The sequence below is a fragment of the Tenrec ecaudatus genome, chromosome 9, assembly GCF_050624435.1.
Source record: "Tenrec ecaudatus isolate mTenEca1 chromosome 9, mTenEca1.hap1, whole genome shotgun sequence".
In the NCBI taxonomy this organism is placed as follows: Eukaryota; Metazoa; Chordata; class Mammalia; order Afrosoricida; family Tenrecidae; genus Tenrec; species Tenrec ecaudatus.
This window is the reverse complement of record NC_134538.1, coordinates 136,440,051-136,454,501: the sequence shown is the minus strand read 5'-3', so window position 1 is coordinate 136,454,501 and position 14,451 is coordinate 136,440,051. Positions and strand designations below refer to the sequence as shown.

Sequence of the window (14,451 nt, the reverse complement as noted above, 5' to 3'; positions counted from 1 at the left end):
AACTACCAGCTACTAATGTAAAGCTCGCGCTGCCTGCTTCCCCCAAATGCACGGTCTCAGGAACTTGGAAGAAGCAGTTGTACAGTCCTACCAGGTTGCCATGAGTCAGCACTAACTAGCGGCGATGGGTTTGTTTGGGCATTACGAAAATGTCTGCCAATAATCTTTGCAAAAAAAGACATGCTGGGAATTGACTTCCGAGACATAATTTAACAAACTGCTTTTACATGAATTGCCTGCCATCTTCTAAGCAGGGTGAGACAAGGTTTCTTCCCCATTTGGGACTGTTTGGACTGATCTAGTAGTTTATTTTTGTGTTTTTAAGGACAAAATTGCATTTCACATTCTGTGGAAAAAAATACATTGAGATGAAAACTGTCTTGTCTCTTGAAACAATTCAAATGTTCTAGAAGAACAGGAGCCCTGGCAGCACAGTGAGTTCAATCATTGGTCTGCTAACCAAAAGATGGGCTGTCGGAACCCATCAGCTTCTCTGGCCAAGAGTGCAACTCAGCAAGTATGCTCTGTGAAGCTTTTCGGCATGGGGAAACCGTGGAGTGCTTTCGTTCTGGCTTATCTGGTAGCCATGATTTGGAACCCACTAGATGGCAGTGAGTTTGGTTTGTACTGAAGAAATAGCTACTATAGGAGCTTGTAATTTTACAGAAAAACTTTACCCAAAGGTATGACTTAGGGGGAATAAAATTATATGCTAGTCAATGCCTAGTATCATATTTGTTACTTTGTAAGGTACAAATGGTTCACACACAATGCTTCCATGTTTCATATATCCATTTTATTTCAGCTATTACAAAACCCAGTGACTGATGCTTTCATCATAGTTCAGTAAACAAAGACAACTCTGCACACTGCTTACTTTTTTTTGGCTATGTAATGATTTAATTCTTTAAAAAAAAAAACCAAGTGCTTAGCATTATAAATTTAACACTTACCATTAAACACTTCATTAAATTCTCCTGGAGGGGCATGAATGATGAATTTTGCTGCTATACGCACCTAAAATAGGAATGAAAATATAAATGTTCCATAGTAAAGACCTCTGCCAAAATGTCAAAAGACATGCAAAATCACCCCTCTCAGCGCCAGCAAAAAGGGTCTAACACTTAAAATTGTGACACGTCTTTACGCAAACATCTTATGCTTACTATTTTAATTATTTAATATAATCACCACACACAGCTAAATGTAGAAAGATATTTAATTATAAAAAACTTACATATTAATCAAGAAAATTTGTGGGTGAAAAAGCTACACTTTGGTACAATGGTGGGAATTGATGCATATATGTTGTAAGGACAAACTAAGAAAAATGTGGAAAGAGAAGAAATGTCTAAAGTGTGAGGGCTGAACATGAGCCTGGACTGAGTCGTACCCAGTTGAGGACTGCCTGTGGGACAAAGCCTTAACGGTCAGAAAATACACATTTACCATCAAAAGGGGCCTGCCTGGCATGCGGCGTTAAAAAGGCTGACGTGCGGTCCACACCATGGCTGCTGGCTAAGACCGACAAGTAGGAATGTTGAAGGTGGCACAAGCATTTGGTGCTTCCTGAGAACTTCCAATGGGCAGAGCCAATTACTCTTCCCAACAACCCCATGACCAGAGTTACTCCTCTATTCACCCTTCAGAGGTGACGGAACTTCAGCAGAAGAGCTAACTAATGCCGTCATTTTGATTCATGAGACGGTGTTTTCTGCTGAGCAATGACTTGCTTCACAAATCTCAAACAAATTTGGAGAATACTATCCTCCAGCCACGAGAAGAACCAGGTAGAACGTGATATTACCACCAAGCAGCTGCCCCGCGCTGTTTTTTCACATTTAAAGTGTCAATAGTGACAATTTAGATAAAACGGGCACATTCCATGAAAGACACACAAACCAACGTTCAAGTATGAAGAAAAACACAGTCCTAGGCTAGAAGCACTGGTAGCAACATGGGTTTTGTAGTTACATGTTGGGTTGCAATCCACAAGTCAGTGGTTCAAAAGCACCAGCAGCTCCCCAGGAGAAAGACTGGGCTTTCTAATCCCACATAGCTACAGTCTCAGAAACCCACGGGGGCCCTGTGAGTCAGCACTGACTCAGTGGCAGTTTGGTTTTGGACATCTACTAAGGACTATATTTTCCTTCCCTTATCTAGTAGGGCGCCCTGGTGGTCTTGGAAACCCACTGGGGCCGTTCTACCCTCCCCTACTGGGGTCACTGTGAGTTAGAATTGACTCGATGGCAGTGGGTAGGTGGTGGTAGGGCTAACTGCAAGGTCAGCAGTTTGAACTCACCAGGCCTCAAAACCAAAGACACATGGAAAAGAATTCGATCTTCAAAGATGGGGCTCTGTGGAACAAAGATGAGGCAGTCTGCTCCCACAAACATTTATAGCCTTAAAACCCTACATGTGGTTTCTAAGGCTTTTTGTTCTTGTTGTTTGGGTATACTGACTTTGGAGTTAAAAATCACCCAACAAAAAACCCTCCAGATTTATTTAAAGAAGCATTCAAGGAAGAATTACTCCCAATTCTGTAAAAATTGTTTCAAAAAACACAAGAGAACTTTTCATATTAATTTTAAGAGGGGAGTATTATGCTGATATCCAAAAGCCGAGTATTATAAGAAACAACTCACAAAACATTATCTCATCAACAGATGCAAAAACCTTCCATAAAATATTAGTAAGTCAAATCTAGCAATTTATCTAAAGGCTACATCAAGACCCAATGGAAATTCCGTAGGGCAGTTAATATATTCCAAATCAAAGTAATTCAGAGTACCAACTGACTAAAGAAGAAAAACAGTGGGAACATCTCAATGTATGCAGAACTATTTGATAAAGTTAAAATATTTAGTCTTACAAATAATCTCAACAGGCTAGAAAAGGAGGAAGTAAGTCTTAATATGATTTTTTAAAAAAGCTCCTAGAAAAGCATCCATAGTGAATCCATCCAGTATGGTGAGAGATGAAGAAATGCTTCCCCTAAGATCAGGAAGGCAGTGGTGACTGCTCTCATAATGCCTGTACTGTCTCACCTCCGGGTCACCGAGTCATTTCCAACTCACCGCTCTGCTGGGGACAGAGCGCACTGTCTCTGTGGATTCTGAGGCCGTAACCCTTTACAGGAGTAGAAAGCCTCATCATTCTCTCTTGGGTCCACTGGTGGTTCTGATCTTGTGGTCAGCAGCCCAAGGTGTAAGCCACTAAGCCATAATCCCATATGCCACCAGGGTTAGCAAGTGCAATAAGGAAAAAAGATAAATGACAGACAGAAGGTTGTAAAGGAGGGGAGTATTGCACTTGTGGGATACAGAAAAATTTCTCCCAAGTTGTCTCCCCGAAATATATGCCAAACCCAAGATGCTGCTTGCTACACTTAGCAAATGATTGTGCACGAGGAACAACCAGACTGTATAGCCCGACTCACCCTAAGTAGGGTCCACTCCCTTCTGCTATTGTTATCTTGAAGGAATGGCCGAAGGCAAGCCAGGACCACTCAAGGATGACTAAGGTTAGGCTACTATATTGAGTCTAGGGTCCACCCATCTTACCACATAAGTACCCCTATCCCCTCCCTGTACTAGGTCATCCCCTCCTATTGCTTGTATCGCCTATGTTACAATCCCTTCCTATGGCGTAGATTATATCTGTAATCAGAGGGATTGCATGCCCACAAAGATATATAAGCTTTAGTTCGAAATAAAACCTCATGCTCTCTCCTGCCCGCTCACCCCCCACCTCCACGTGGACCACGAAGAGGAGCTGAGGTGAGCATGCTACCATGAAATGTGTCTGACTCCTTTATTTTACTCTCTCTCTTCCATCTCGCTATGACTTTATTATAATCTTTATATATCTTAACTGTACAATTGCGCCTACCAAACCCATGATTAGTTGGGGAGGGGCGCTGGCTACCCCCACAGCTACTAAGGTTTCAATTCATACCTGCATGTGTTTAATCCAAACGGACCGTTTTAATACCCAGGGTTCCATAATGCATTTTCTCAACATGTTTTCTGCCTTAAAAAAAATTCTTTTTGTAATGATCATAACCATGCCAGTTCTTGCTGAAAGCTGGATGGCTGGATACCCATGGAATAAGATTTTAACATAACTAACACAAATACATCTTCACAAAACAAAACAAAATCCTTGCTGGGAGGGGGAGTGGGTTATTCTTTTGATTCTTACCTACCTCCTCATTTATCTATTAAACAACTTACCACCTATCATTGGAAATTAAAACATACCTGGGTACAAAACTGCACTGAAGGTAGAGGCGTGTCTTCTCTTGGGGCACATTAATTACAGCAGTAGCTGTAAGAGTGGCTATCTGCAGCAGTGTCCATCAGTCTGAAGCTGCAGGACGGTGCCGGTAAATGTCCGTTACGGGGATGACACACGCACATTACAGAGTTAGGGATCTTAGAATCAAATCTCCGATGATACAGTTAGACCTGATAGGGACAAGCTGTGAAGGTCTACTTAAGGTTGTTAGTTGATGTCTACAACTATCTAAACTTACGGAATCAGATCCATCTGAAATTTGTCCCTTACTCAACGATAAGGTATAATTTGCTTGGGACTTTTCATGTGGAAATTGAGATAAAGATATTCCTATTAACTTTGCTGAAAGGATTTATTTCTGATCATTTAAATGATTGATGATATCCCCATATGAGTTATGAAGAAGCAGACTCCCAGCAGTTTCTTAAAGAACTACAGCAGTGGCAATAATGGCAAGTGTGAACAATGCTTCCCACGGAATCTTCTGTAAATACGCATCAGCTAATCACAAGTTCCAAAGAGGCTCCAAGAGAGCTCCCAGACAGACCCATGATGCAAGGGAGACAAATGATTTAGCAGGGTCAACATTTGTCTGACTATTGATGGTCACCTGGGTTTTGGTCAACTGACACAGGAGACAAAGAAGTAAAGGATGGCAACGAAAGATCGCCAACAAACGTCCAGTCCTTAGCATGGTACATAAAACAAACAACCATAAAAGGCACCACACACTCACTGATTCATAGCAACCCTACAGAGCAGTGGCTCTCAACCTTCCTAAGGCCACGATCCTTTCATACAGTTCCTCATGTGGTGGTGACCCCCCCAACCATAAAATTACTTTGTTGCTACTTCATAACTATAATTCAGCTACTGTTATGAATCGAGCGACCCCTATGAAAGGGTCGTTAGACCCCCAAAGGGATCACAACCCACAGGTTGAGAACCACTGTGCTAGAGTTTAATAGAGGTGTGAGATGTTAGCAACTGATATTCATAAAACAACCTCACTGATAAATGCATAATTAAAATCTCCCTTGTACAAATAAGCTGGAAACAATTGATGTATTGGGATGTTTTAAGACCTGTGAGAGCCCCCAATAAAATGATTAAAAAAATTAAAAATTAAACCAAAATGAATCTCAACTTAAAGTATTAAAAAAACCCAAACAAACAAACTCTCTTGTATATGTCATTTTGAATGGTAATTGAAGATAGGGTCCATATTAGTTAACCAACTAAGCCAACCAAAGAATTCAACATCAATTCTTCCAACATGCTGCAGCCCTGGGTGCTGGAGAAGCCATGTGGAGCCCCCTGGCAGCGCTGAGATGCTTATACCCCCCACTGGATCCAAAGACTTTCTACCCACTGGCCTGTGATCTTCCTGCATTTGGCGTCATTGCATGTGTTTCATAAGTCTGAAGAGGACTTTATAGATTGGTATCGGACATATGGGCTAATATCTGACTTATGGGCATGGACTGGACTGGGTTGGGATGCTTTCTTAATGTACAATTACCCTTTATATAAAACTCTCTCCCTGGATGTTTCTCTAGTCTACTGGGACAAACACACTCCCATTCTCCCTCCCTCATGAACCCTTGATAATTTATAAATTGTTATTCTTTTTCATGCCTTACACTGACTGGTGTAAGACGGCGATTCTTTATGGGAGTAGAAAGTCTTCGTCTTCCTCCCAAGGAGCAGCTGATGGTATAAAACCGCTGACCCTGTGGATTGCAGCAGAACACCTGACCACGATGCCAGCAGGGCTCTCCTAGCCCACAAATATCCTACATTTTCGATGCTGTCAAAGTACCCGGCAATATGAAACAGTGAGAAAAAAACCATCACTTCCAATTTCTCCTCAATAAGCTAAGAGATTTACTGTCTCCACTCATCAATTTAACATTTATTGAGTGCCTAATCCAGTGTGCCTCTCGACCTTAGGTATTGTGCAAATCATCTGGGAAGCTTCTAGGATTAAAAAATTTTTTTTAGGATTGACGGTTTGATGGAGCATTCTTGCCATTCATGAGAGAAACCTGGATTCAATTTCCAGCCAATATCCCCCATGAATGGCTCCAAGGAGGCTTGAGTGCCGCTGTAATGCTGAACAGGATACAGTGGTGCTATGGAGTTAGGTGGACTAGGAAGAAAGGCCTGGCCATCTACTTGTGAAAACAGGCAGTGAGAAAAACACAAACACAAAACAACCCCCATGGAACACAACCATCCAATTTTCAACTGATCAGCATGGTGAGGTCCCTACAAGTCAGTGGCTGACTAACAGCATGCTCTGGGCCTCCCCCATGATTGGAATCTATATGCACATATGTGCTTATAAACTCTCCAGTTGACTTTATAATGTGCAGCAAAGTTGAAAACCACTTATCTAATGTATGCCAAGCATGCTATTGGAGTTAGCAAAGTTGAGTACAGCACTGGGCCTGGCCCTGGAGACCACAGGGAGTCAAGAACACCAGGTAAACTTACTGACATTGATAAATGTTTATCGCAAAACCCAAACCAAACCAAACTCATGGCCATTGAGCCGCGGACTCACAGTGACCTTGCAGGTTGGAGTAGAACTGCCTCTGTGGTTTCAGGGCAGTTAGTGGTTTCGAATTGCTGACCATGAGGTTAGCAGCTCAAAGATCAAGGTACACACAAATTGCAAAGGGGCAGATAGGCAACAATACAAAAGAAGGCAATGGAAGGCTGTGGGTCATTATTGAATCACGAGCAGTTTACAACGCAGGCAAGACTGAGAAGCCATTTCAGCAAGGGAGAAATCATGCACACACACTTCCGACCCAGCGTGTAGTTTTCTTTCCATCTCTGCTCTAAACCTGAGCACAGCAGCTACGATGAATCAAGGCCACCATTCAAACTGGACTTCTTCTTCACCACTTTCCCATCCTGACATGGGGATCATGACAAAGCTGATCGGGGGTGAGTTTAGAGGATCTGTTTCTCATTAACACCAAAGGCTTTTTTCATTCTGAAAGTCCTTCTTCAGGCCTCTGCAACACCAGGCACTGCGTCCTCCAGTCTCTTCAACTTCCACGACACAGCACTGCCACTTCGACCACCATTCGGTGCCTTTTTATTGCGCTTTCTCCCCCTAACTCTTAAATTCAAAAAACTTTCCAAGGTTTTGCTCTGTCTTCTCCTTGTCAACCCTTTTCCCCCTTGGAGGCTCACCCCATCTCAGGGCTTTAACTTTTTCAATACACAGGATATTCCCACAAGACGAAGAATTATCCTGTCCAAAATATCCACACAACTGAGGTTGAACAATCCTGGTCTAGACAGCAAGCTGTCAAATGTGCCTAATAATAGCACAGTGCATCTTTGCATCTCTTATTGGCAACCCAAACCACCAAGCACACTGGCGTCAGTTGATTATGACTCATAAGGTTTCTGAGGCTGTATGGGAGCAGACAGTCCTTAGGAGTGGATGATGGGTTTGAACTATCAACCTAACAGTCCAGTGCCTAACCACTACACCAACAGGGCTGCTTCGGATGTGCAAAGAGCCAAATGAAAACCCCATGCTCACTGCCATCAAGCCCATTCTGAGTCAGAGCAACTCTGCATGGAAGGAGAAAGCCTCGTTTTTCACCTGCAGCTGATGGTTTCGATTTGCTGCCCTTGTGGTTAGCAGCCTAACACATAACCCACTACACCCTGGGGCTCGTCTTGCTTGTAAAACACCTGAGATACAACACCAAATTCTTCAAATGAAGTTACTGGACACCAAACACACTTCCTGGGTATTCCAACCTTCCTGTTTTCCTTCCCAAGTCGTGTTGTCTGGCATGAGCTTACACCCGACTGTGACTACCAATCTCTATGTTGAATTAAAAAAAAATGTCTTCTGAATTTCCAGTAGCAAAAAACTTTAAAAAGTGTTAAACAATTAAAAATAAAACTCCCAAACTGCTATGTTCCACAATGATCAAAACACTACGTTTGGAATTTACAATTGCTCACTGCCAACCCTATGCACAACAGTTTCTTCTTCACAAAATCAGCTGTCAACAGAGTGGAAACAAGAAGAGGGTGTGATCGCGTGGAACAGGGAACCAGTGGAGAGGTCAGAGGGGCTAGCCCCAATCCCAACTACCATGTGGACACCTGCCCCTCCCTTCAGAAGAATTTATTTCAAAGGACGGCTTTAAATCTGCAGCTCCCCTGTGGAGTAGGGAACCAGTGGAGAGGTCAGAGGGGCCAGCCCCAATCCAAACTACCACGTGGACACCTGCCGCTTCCCCCAGAAGAATTTATTTCAAAGGACGGCATTGAATCTCCGGAGAGGGACATAACTGATTGGAGCACACGGGAACAGATGAAGGGGGAGGAGGAGAGAGTGGAGCACAGCCTGGCCCACCAGGTCTTGAGAACTATGTTCCTGATTAGAGTAGCCAGTCCACAGAGAGGATCACATGGCCGGCCCCACTATGAGACATGACACCCCTCACTGACCCATAGCCCTACAGGGGACAACACCAGAGACACGGTGTGGGAATTGTGCCTGATCTGATCTAGTCACACCGAGGCAAAACACTAAGGGGGTGCAACAGAACAGCAAGGGAACGGAGCGGTGAGGTCCCCAGGGAATGCTGAAGGTGTACTTTGGGGCAAGGGCGTGGTGCCCCAACAGACTGGACAGGAAAACACTTATAAAGGCTAACAAAAAGTCCTTGAACTAACTACAGGCTTTTCTTTCTTGTTGTGTTTTGTTTTTGTCATTGGTTTGCTGTTGTTTTTGTTGTATATTGTTGCTTAGTTTTGCTCTGTCTTGTTTTTGTGCATGCTATTATCTCTGCAGTATGTCTAAATAAGATAGGCTGGATGAACAATCTGGAGAAGAAAACAATGGGACCAACAGCTCCGGGGGGGGACATGGGAGAGGGGGAGGTGGGAGGAAAGGTAGTGAGTGGTGTTAACAAACCCAGGGACAAGGGAACAAGTGATCCAAATCGGTGGTGAGGAGGGTGCAGGAGGCCTGGTAGGACGTGATCAAGGTTAATATAACCAAGAGGAATTACTGAAACCCAAATGAAGACTGAGCATGATAGTGGGACAAGAGGAAAGTCAAAGGAAATAGAGGAAAGAGCTAGGAGATAAAGGGCATTTACAGAAGTCTAAATAAAGGCATGTGCCTATGTAAACATATTTATATATGAAGATGGGGAAATAGATCTATGTGCATATATGTGTAGGTTTAGTATTAAGGTAGCAGATGGACATTGGACCTCCACTCAAGTATTTCCTCAATTCAAGAATATTTTCTTCTATTAAATTGGCATTCTATGATACCTTCCCTACACAACCACTGAAGACAAAGTGGGTGAATAAGCGAATGTGGTGAAGAAAGCTGATGGTGCCTGGCTATCAAAAGATATAGCGTCCTAGGTCTTAAAGGCTTGAAGGTAAATAAGCGGCCATCTAGCTCAGAAGCAACAAAGCCCACATGGAAGAAGCACACCAGCCTGTGTGATCACAAAGTGTCGAAGGGATCAGGTATCAGGCATCATCGGAACAAAAAATCTTATCATAGTGAATGAGGGGGGGGCGGGGAGTGCAGAGTGAAGACCCAAAGCCCATTTGTAAACCACTGGACATCCCCTTAAAGAAGGGTCTTGGGGAGGAGACGAGCCAGTCTGGGTGCGATGTAGCAACGATGAAACATACAACTTTCCTCTAGTTCCTAAATGCTTCCTCCTCCCCATTATCATGATCCCAATTATACCTTACAAATCTGTCTAGACTGGAGGATGTACACTGTACAGATAGGAACTGGAAACACAGGGAATCCAGGGCAGATGATCCCTTCAGGACCAGTGGTGTGAATCACCATACCGGAAGGGTAGAGGGAGGGTGGGTTGGAAAAGGGTAATTGATCACAAGTATCTACATGTGGCCTCCTCCCTGGGGGGGTGGACAACAGAAAAGTGAGTGAAGGGAAATGTCGGACGGGGCAAGATATGACAAAATAATAATTTATAAATTATCAAGAGTTCATGAGGGAGAGGGGAGCGGGGAGGGAGGGGAAAATGTGGAGCTGATGCAAAGGGCTTAAGTAGAGAGCGAATGTTTTGAATATGATGAGAACAATGAATGTGTAGATGTGCTTTACACAATTGATGTATGTATGGATTGTGCTAAGAGTTGTATGAGCCCCTAATAAAATGATTAAAAAAAAACAACAAGAGGGTGTGATCATCGGCTGTCGGAGACGAGACTGAGAAATGTCACAAAAGCATGAACTCAAACTTGGGTATACATAGCACCGTGGCCACTTCCTAGGTAGGACCTGTATGTTCTTAAGAAAGCCAAGAAAGCTCATCGATTTACCTATGAAATGGCAACAATATAACAACCTCCCTACCTTCCTCATAGCAAATTAGAAGGGATTTTTGTATTATCTGAGCCAGGCATATACTGTAATTCTATAAAAATCTCTACTTTCTTTCTGAAATCGATATGGGTATTCCAAAAGTTTAAAAGTATTAAAAAAATTTGTTTTTGAAAATTCCAAAACCTTGACGCTCTGATTCTATGCCAGACATTCTCCTCCCCAAAGATTAAAAGGTCCTTCAGATAACTGTGATGAGAACCCTACATTTTCACTTAATTGGTTATTCCAATTTAACCCAAAAGTCTGGTCAGTGTTTTACTCAAAATAGAAATTTAAGTGCAAAATACCAACAGAATATTCTTACAAAACTGCAAACATCAAATTAAAAGTGTCCTTCCTTTACCCCTAAGGCAAGATGCTAGGCAAGAGTAGAGAGTGGGGCCCACCCTCTTAGGAGCTGAGTGCCCAAGAGTGCAGGAAAATAAAAAAATGTTACCTCATTTTGAAAAAAATCCAGCTATTTTTGGCTTTTATACACATGGCAGGTCTGTGTTAACTCCCACTCTGCTGCTCCCGCCTCAGCTAGCTTCCTAGGCACTGGGGTTACAAATTACCAGTTAAGAACACAGTAGGATAAAAACAATGCAACCTCTTTAAAAACTCTTCAGCGTATGTGCATGCTGTGGTGTGTGTGTGCTCTTCCAGTTGCCAGCTCTCGACTATTTACCCAAAATACACGTGAGTACCACATAGCAACACTTGCGAACATGGCTATGTGTCCATTCGGTCTTTCACGTTGCTCTTCTCATAAGTCTTCTTATCAGAGTGCACTAAAGCACACTCTGCTGCTAAGTGAGGTGTGTATGTGCCCATCCCACTGGCTGGTGTGATGTAATAAAAATTGTTCCAGTTGCCTTCCCCAATTAGCCTTGGAAATCCTATGGGGCAGCTCTCTTCCACCCAAAAAGGCCGCTATGAGTCAAAATTGACTCAATATAGCAGTGGTTCTATCAAAGAACCCCCTCCCCCCAAAAAAGGGAGGGGGGTGAGTGTGGATTCCTAAAATGAAGCTGAAGCTGGTTCCTGCACCTGCACATTCAAATGGGCTAAGAGAGCACGCATATGAAACTGAAGAGCAGTGTTCCAACCAAAAATATCCTTAGGTTGGCATTTGGTGTTTCTGAGACACCATCATGTAATTGTGCATTTTTTTTTACATGGAACTGCTTTGGAACTTTAACAAAAGCAACACTGTTAAATTAAGAATGGGTTTTCTTCAGATTATAATCACCTTACTCATACATTATGTTGAGTTCTTTCTGGGCTTGATAAACATCAAGGTCTTTTCCAGGAAATGCCCCAAATTACCCCCAGGAAATACCTCCTTCGCCCGCCTGCCCGTCCCCCCTCCCCCCGGAAGACCAAGGCCTCACGGAAGGAGTGAATATGGGAGAACTAGTTCAAGGACCACATTCTGATCTCAAATGTCCCGGAATGTAGTCGCCCCACAGGTGCTAGGCACAGCACCTCGGATGCACGCAGAAACCCCAGGAGGAAGACGGGGTGCCACCACAGCAGCTTCCTGGGAGGCTGCTGCCAAGCTGGGCAGGAAACTACCTCGGGGAGGAGGTGTCGAAGGAGGCTGTGCGAGCAACCCCACTGCCTCCGAGGGCCGCGGGCGGTGCAACGCGCCCAGCTGACGCCCCCAGAAGAAGAGACAGACCTCCACGGGGAGGAGGAGGAAATGACCGTCGAGCACCGGGAACGGAAGCTCCCAGGGGTGGGGGTGGGGGGCGAGGAGAAGAGAGAAGTGCAAGATCTGCTTCCCAGGCGATTTTTCTCTCCTTCCCCCTCACCCCGGCTTCACTCCCAGGCCAGTCCGCGGACGGGGCGCTGCCCCTGGGCCGCTCCCGGGCCTGGACACAGCCCCCTCTGCAGTCCTCACTCCCACCCCGGGGCCCACGGGCCTTTCCCCCCGTGCGCCCGCCGGGCCCCGGAGGAGGGAGCGGGCTCGAGGCGGAGGGCGCGGGTCCCAGGTGGCGGGAGGGGGGTCCCGGGCGGAGTGGGGGAGGGAGGAAGAGGTCCCCGGAAGAGGGAGGGGGTCCCGCGGCGCCGCCCTCCGCCGCCCCCGCCCACCGCGCCCAGCCCGGCGTCTCCGCCGCCCGCACCCGCTTCCTATTTTCGGAGCACAAGCCCTACAAGGAGCGGAGCGAACAGGCCTGGCCGAGTCCCGGCCCCCGCGCGGGGCCTCGGGTGACTGACAGGGGCAGGCACTGGAGCGCCGCGGGGAAACGGCGAAGGAAGGGCAGCCGAGGGCACCGGCGACGGCCAGCGGCCCTGCCCGGCGGCCAGGCTGCGCACCGAGACGCCCAGGCTCCCCTGGTTCCCGACGGCCGGGCTCGGCCGCCCCCGCGGCTCTTACCTTCTCCTCATCAGACAACTGCTCCTCCAGATCCGCCATCTTTCTTCTGGCGACAAATCGCGGCGGCGGCGGCGGCGGCAGCAGCAGCGGCCACCTGACTTCCCTCTTTGCGAGCGGTCCTCCGCGCTGCGCGCCCCCGCCGAGGGAGGAGCGTCCGGGTTGCCGCGCACGCGCGCCGGAAGCTCCGCCTCCCTCCGCCAGGCCCGCGGGCCCGAAGGGCGGCTGTGCGCGTGCGCGGGCCCCTGGGCGACTGGGCGGGGGAGGGAGTGGCTTCCCACCGCCGCCTGCTGCAGGCTTGTCAGCCTCCCTGTCAGCCCTGAGCACAGGATTGTCTGTCTCCCCGCCGGTGACCATATGGGGCCAGCCTGCAACGAGTACATTCTGAGCCCGTGACGATGTTCCCACCAAGTGCTGGACTCTGCCAACTGAAATGTGAAAAACTGCACGAATGGAAGCTTTTTGAAACACTCAGTGGTTTGGTGTTTTGTTTTTTTTTTAAACCCTAAGTATTAGGGGGAAAAAATTCCAACTTAAATTATAAAATGCATACACAAAATGGCCCATAGTTGGAAGATTGCTCTTGATATGTTCACTTATTCATTCAGCAAATATTTATTGGACTTTCATGTATGTCAAGCACTGGGTTCAGCTCTGCAGGTTTACCGTGTTTATTAAACACCTTGAACAGTTGGAGAAGGCACTGGATAAAATTAAGATGTGAACCCAGTGGACCTCAATAAGGACTGCCAGATAGAAGAATGGGTATTGGAACTATAAGTATATCGATGAATTTGAATTGTGCTGCTGGAGAAGTATATCGAAAGTACCATGGACTGCCAGGACAAGACATCTGCCCTGGAAAAAGTACAGCCAGAGTGCTCTGTAGAGGCAAGGATGAGGAGATTTCGCCTTACATACCTTGGATGTGGTATCAGGAGTCCCTCAAGAAAGGTACCATGTTTGGTAAAGTAAAACAAAAAAGAAAAAAATCCTCTTCAAAATGTATTGAACAGTGGACTCAAGCACAGGAACAATTTGTGAAGATGGTGCAGGACAGGGCAGTGTTTCCTTCTGCTGTGCATAAAGTCATTATGGATTGGAACCAACTCGAAGGCACCTAACAGCAACATGTTTATCCTATAATGCACCTAAGACATACTTCTTACTCCCTAAATGCAAGAACACTTTGTTCTATTAAACTGGCATTCCATAATGCTCACCTTCCCGACACAATCGCTGAAGACAAAGTGAGTCCATAAGCAAATGTGAAGAAAGCTGATGGAGCCTGGCTATCAAAAGATAGAATGTCTGGGGTCTTAAAGGCTGGAAGATAAACAAGTGGCCATCTAGCTGAGAA

General features: G+C 45.6%; 1 protein-coding gene across 1 annotated transcript in view; it reads right to left on the bottom strand.

Moving 5' to 3' along the window:
* CAPZA2 (capping actin protein of muscle Z-line subunit alpha 2) overlaps positions 1-13,463 on the bottom strand; it is a 35,988-nt gene extending 22,525 nt beyond the window's left edge. Inside the window, exons 1-2 of the mRNA XM_075558591.1 lie at positions 13,095-13,463; positions 954-1,017 (exon numbers count right to left, since the gene is read on the bottom strand). Coding sequence (XP_075414706.1) covers positions 954-1,017; positions 13,095-13,448 — 418 coding nt within the window. The 5' untranslated portion in view covers positions 13,449-13,463. The remainder of the gene's footprint in view (positions 1-953; positions 1,018-13,094) is intronic.
* Between the last annotated feature and the right edge of the window lie 988 nt (positions 13,464-14,451).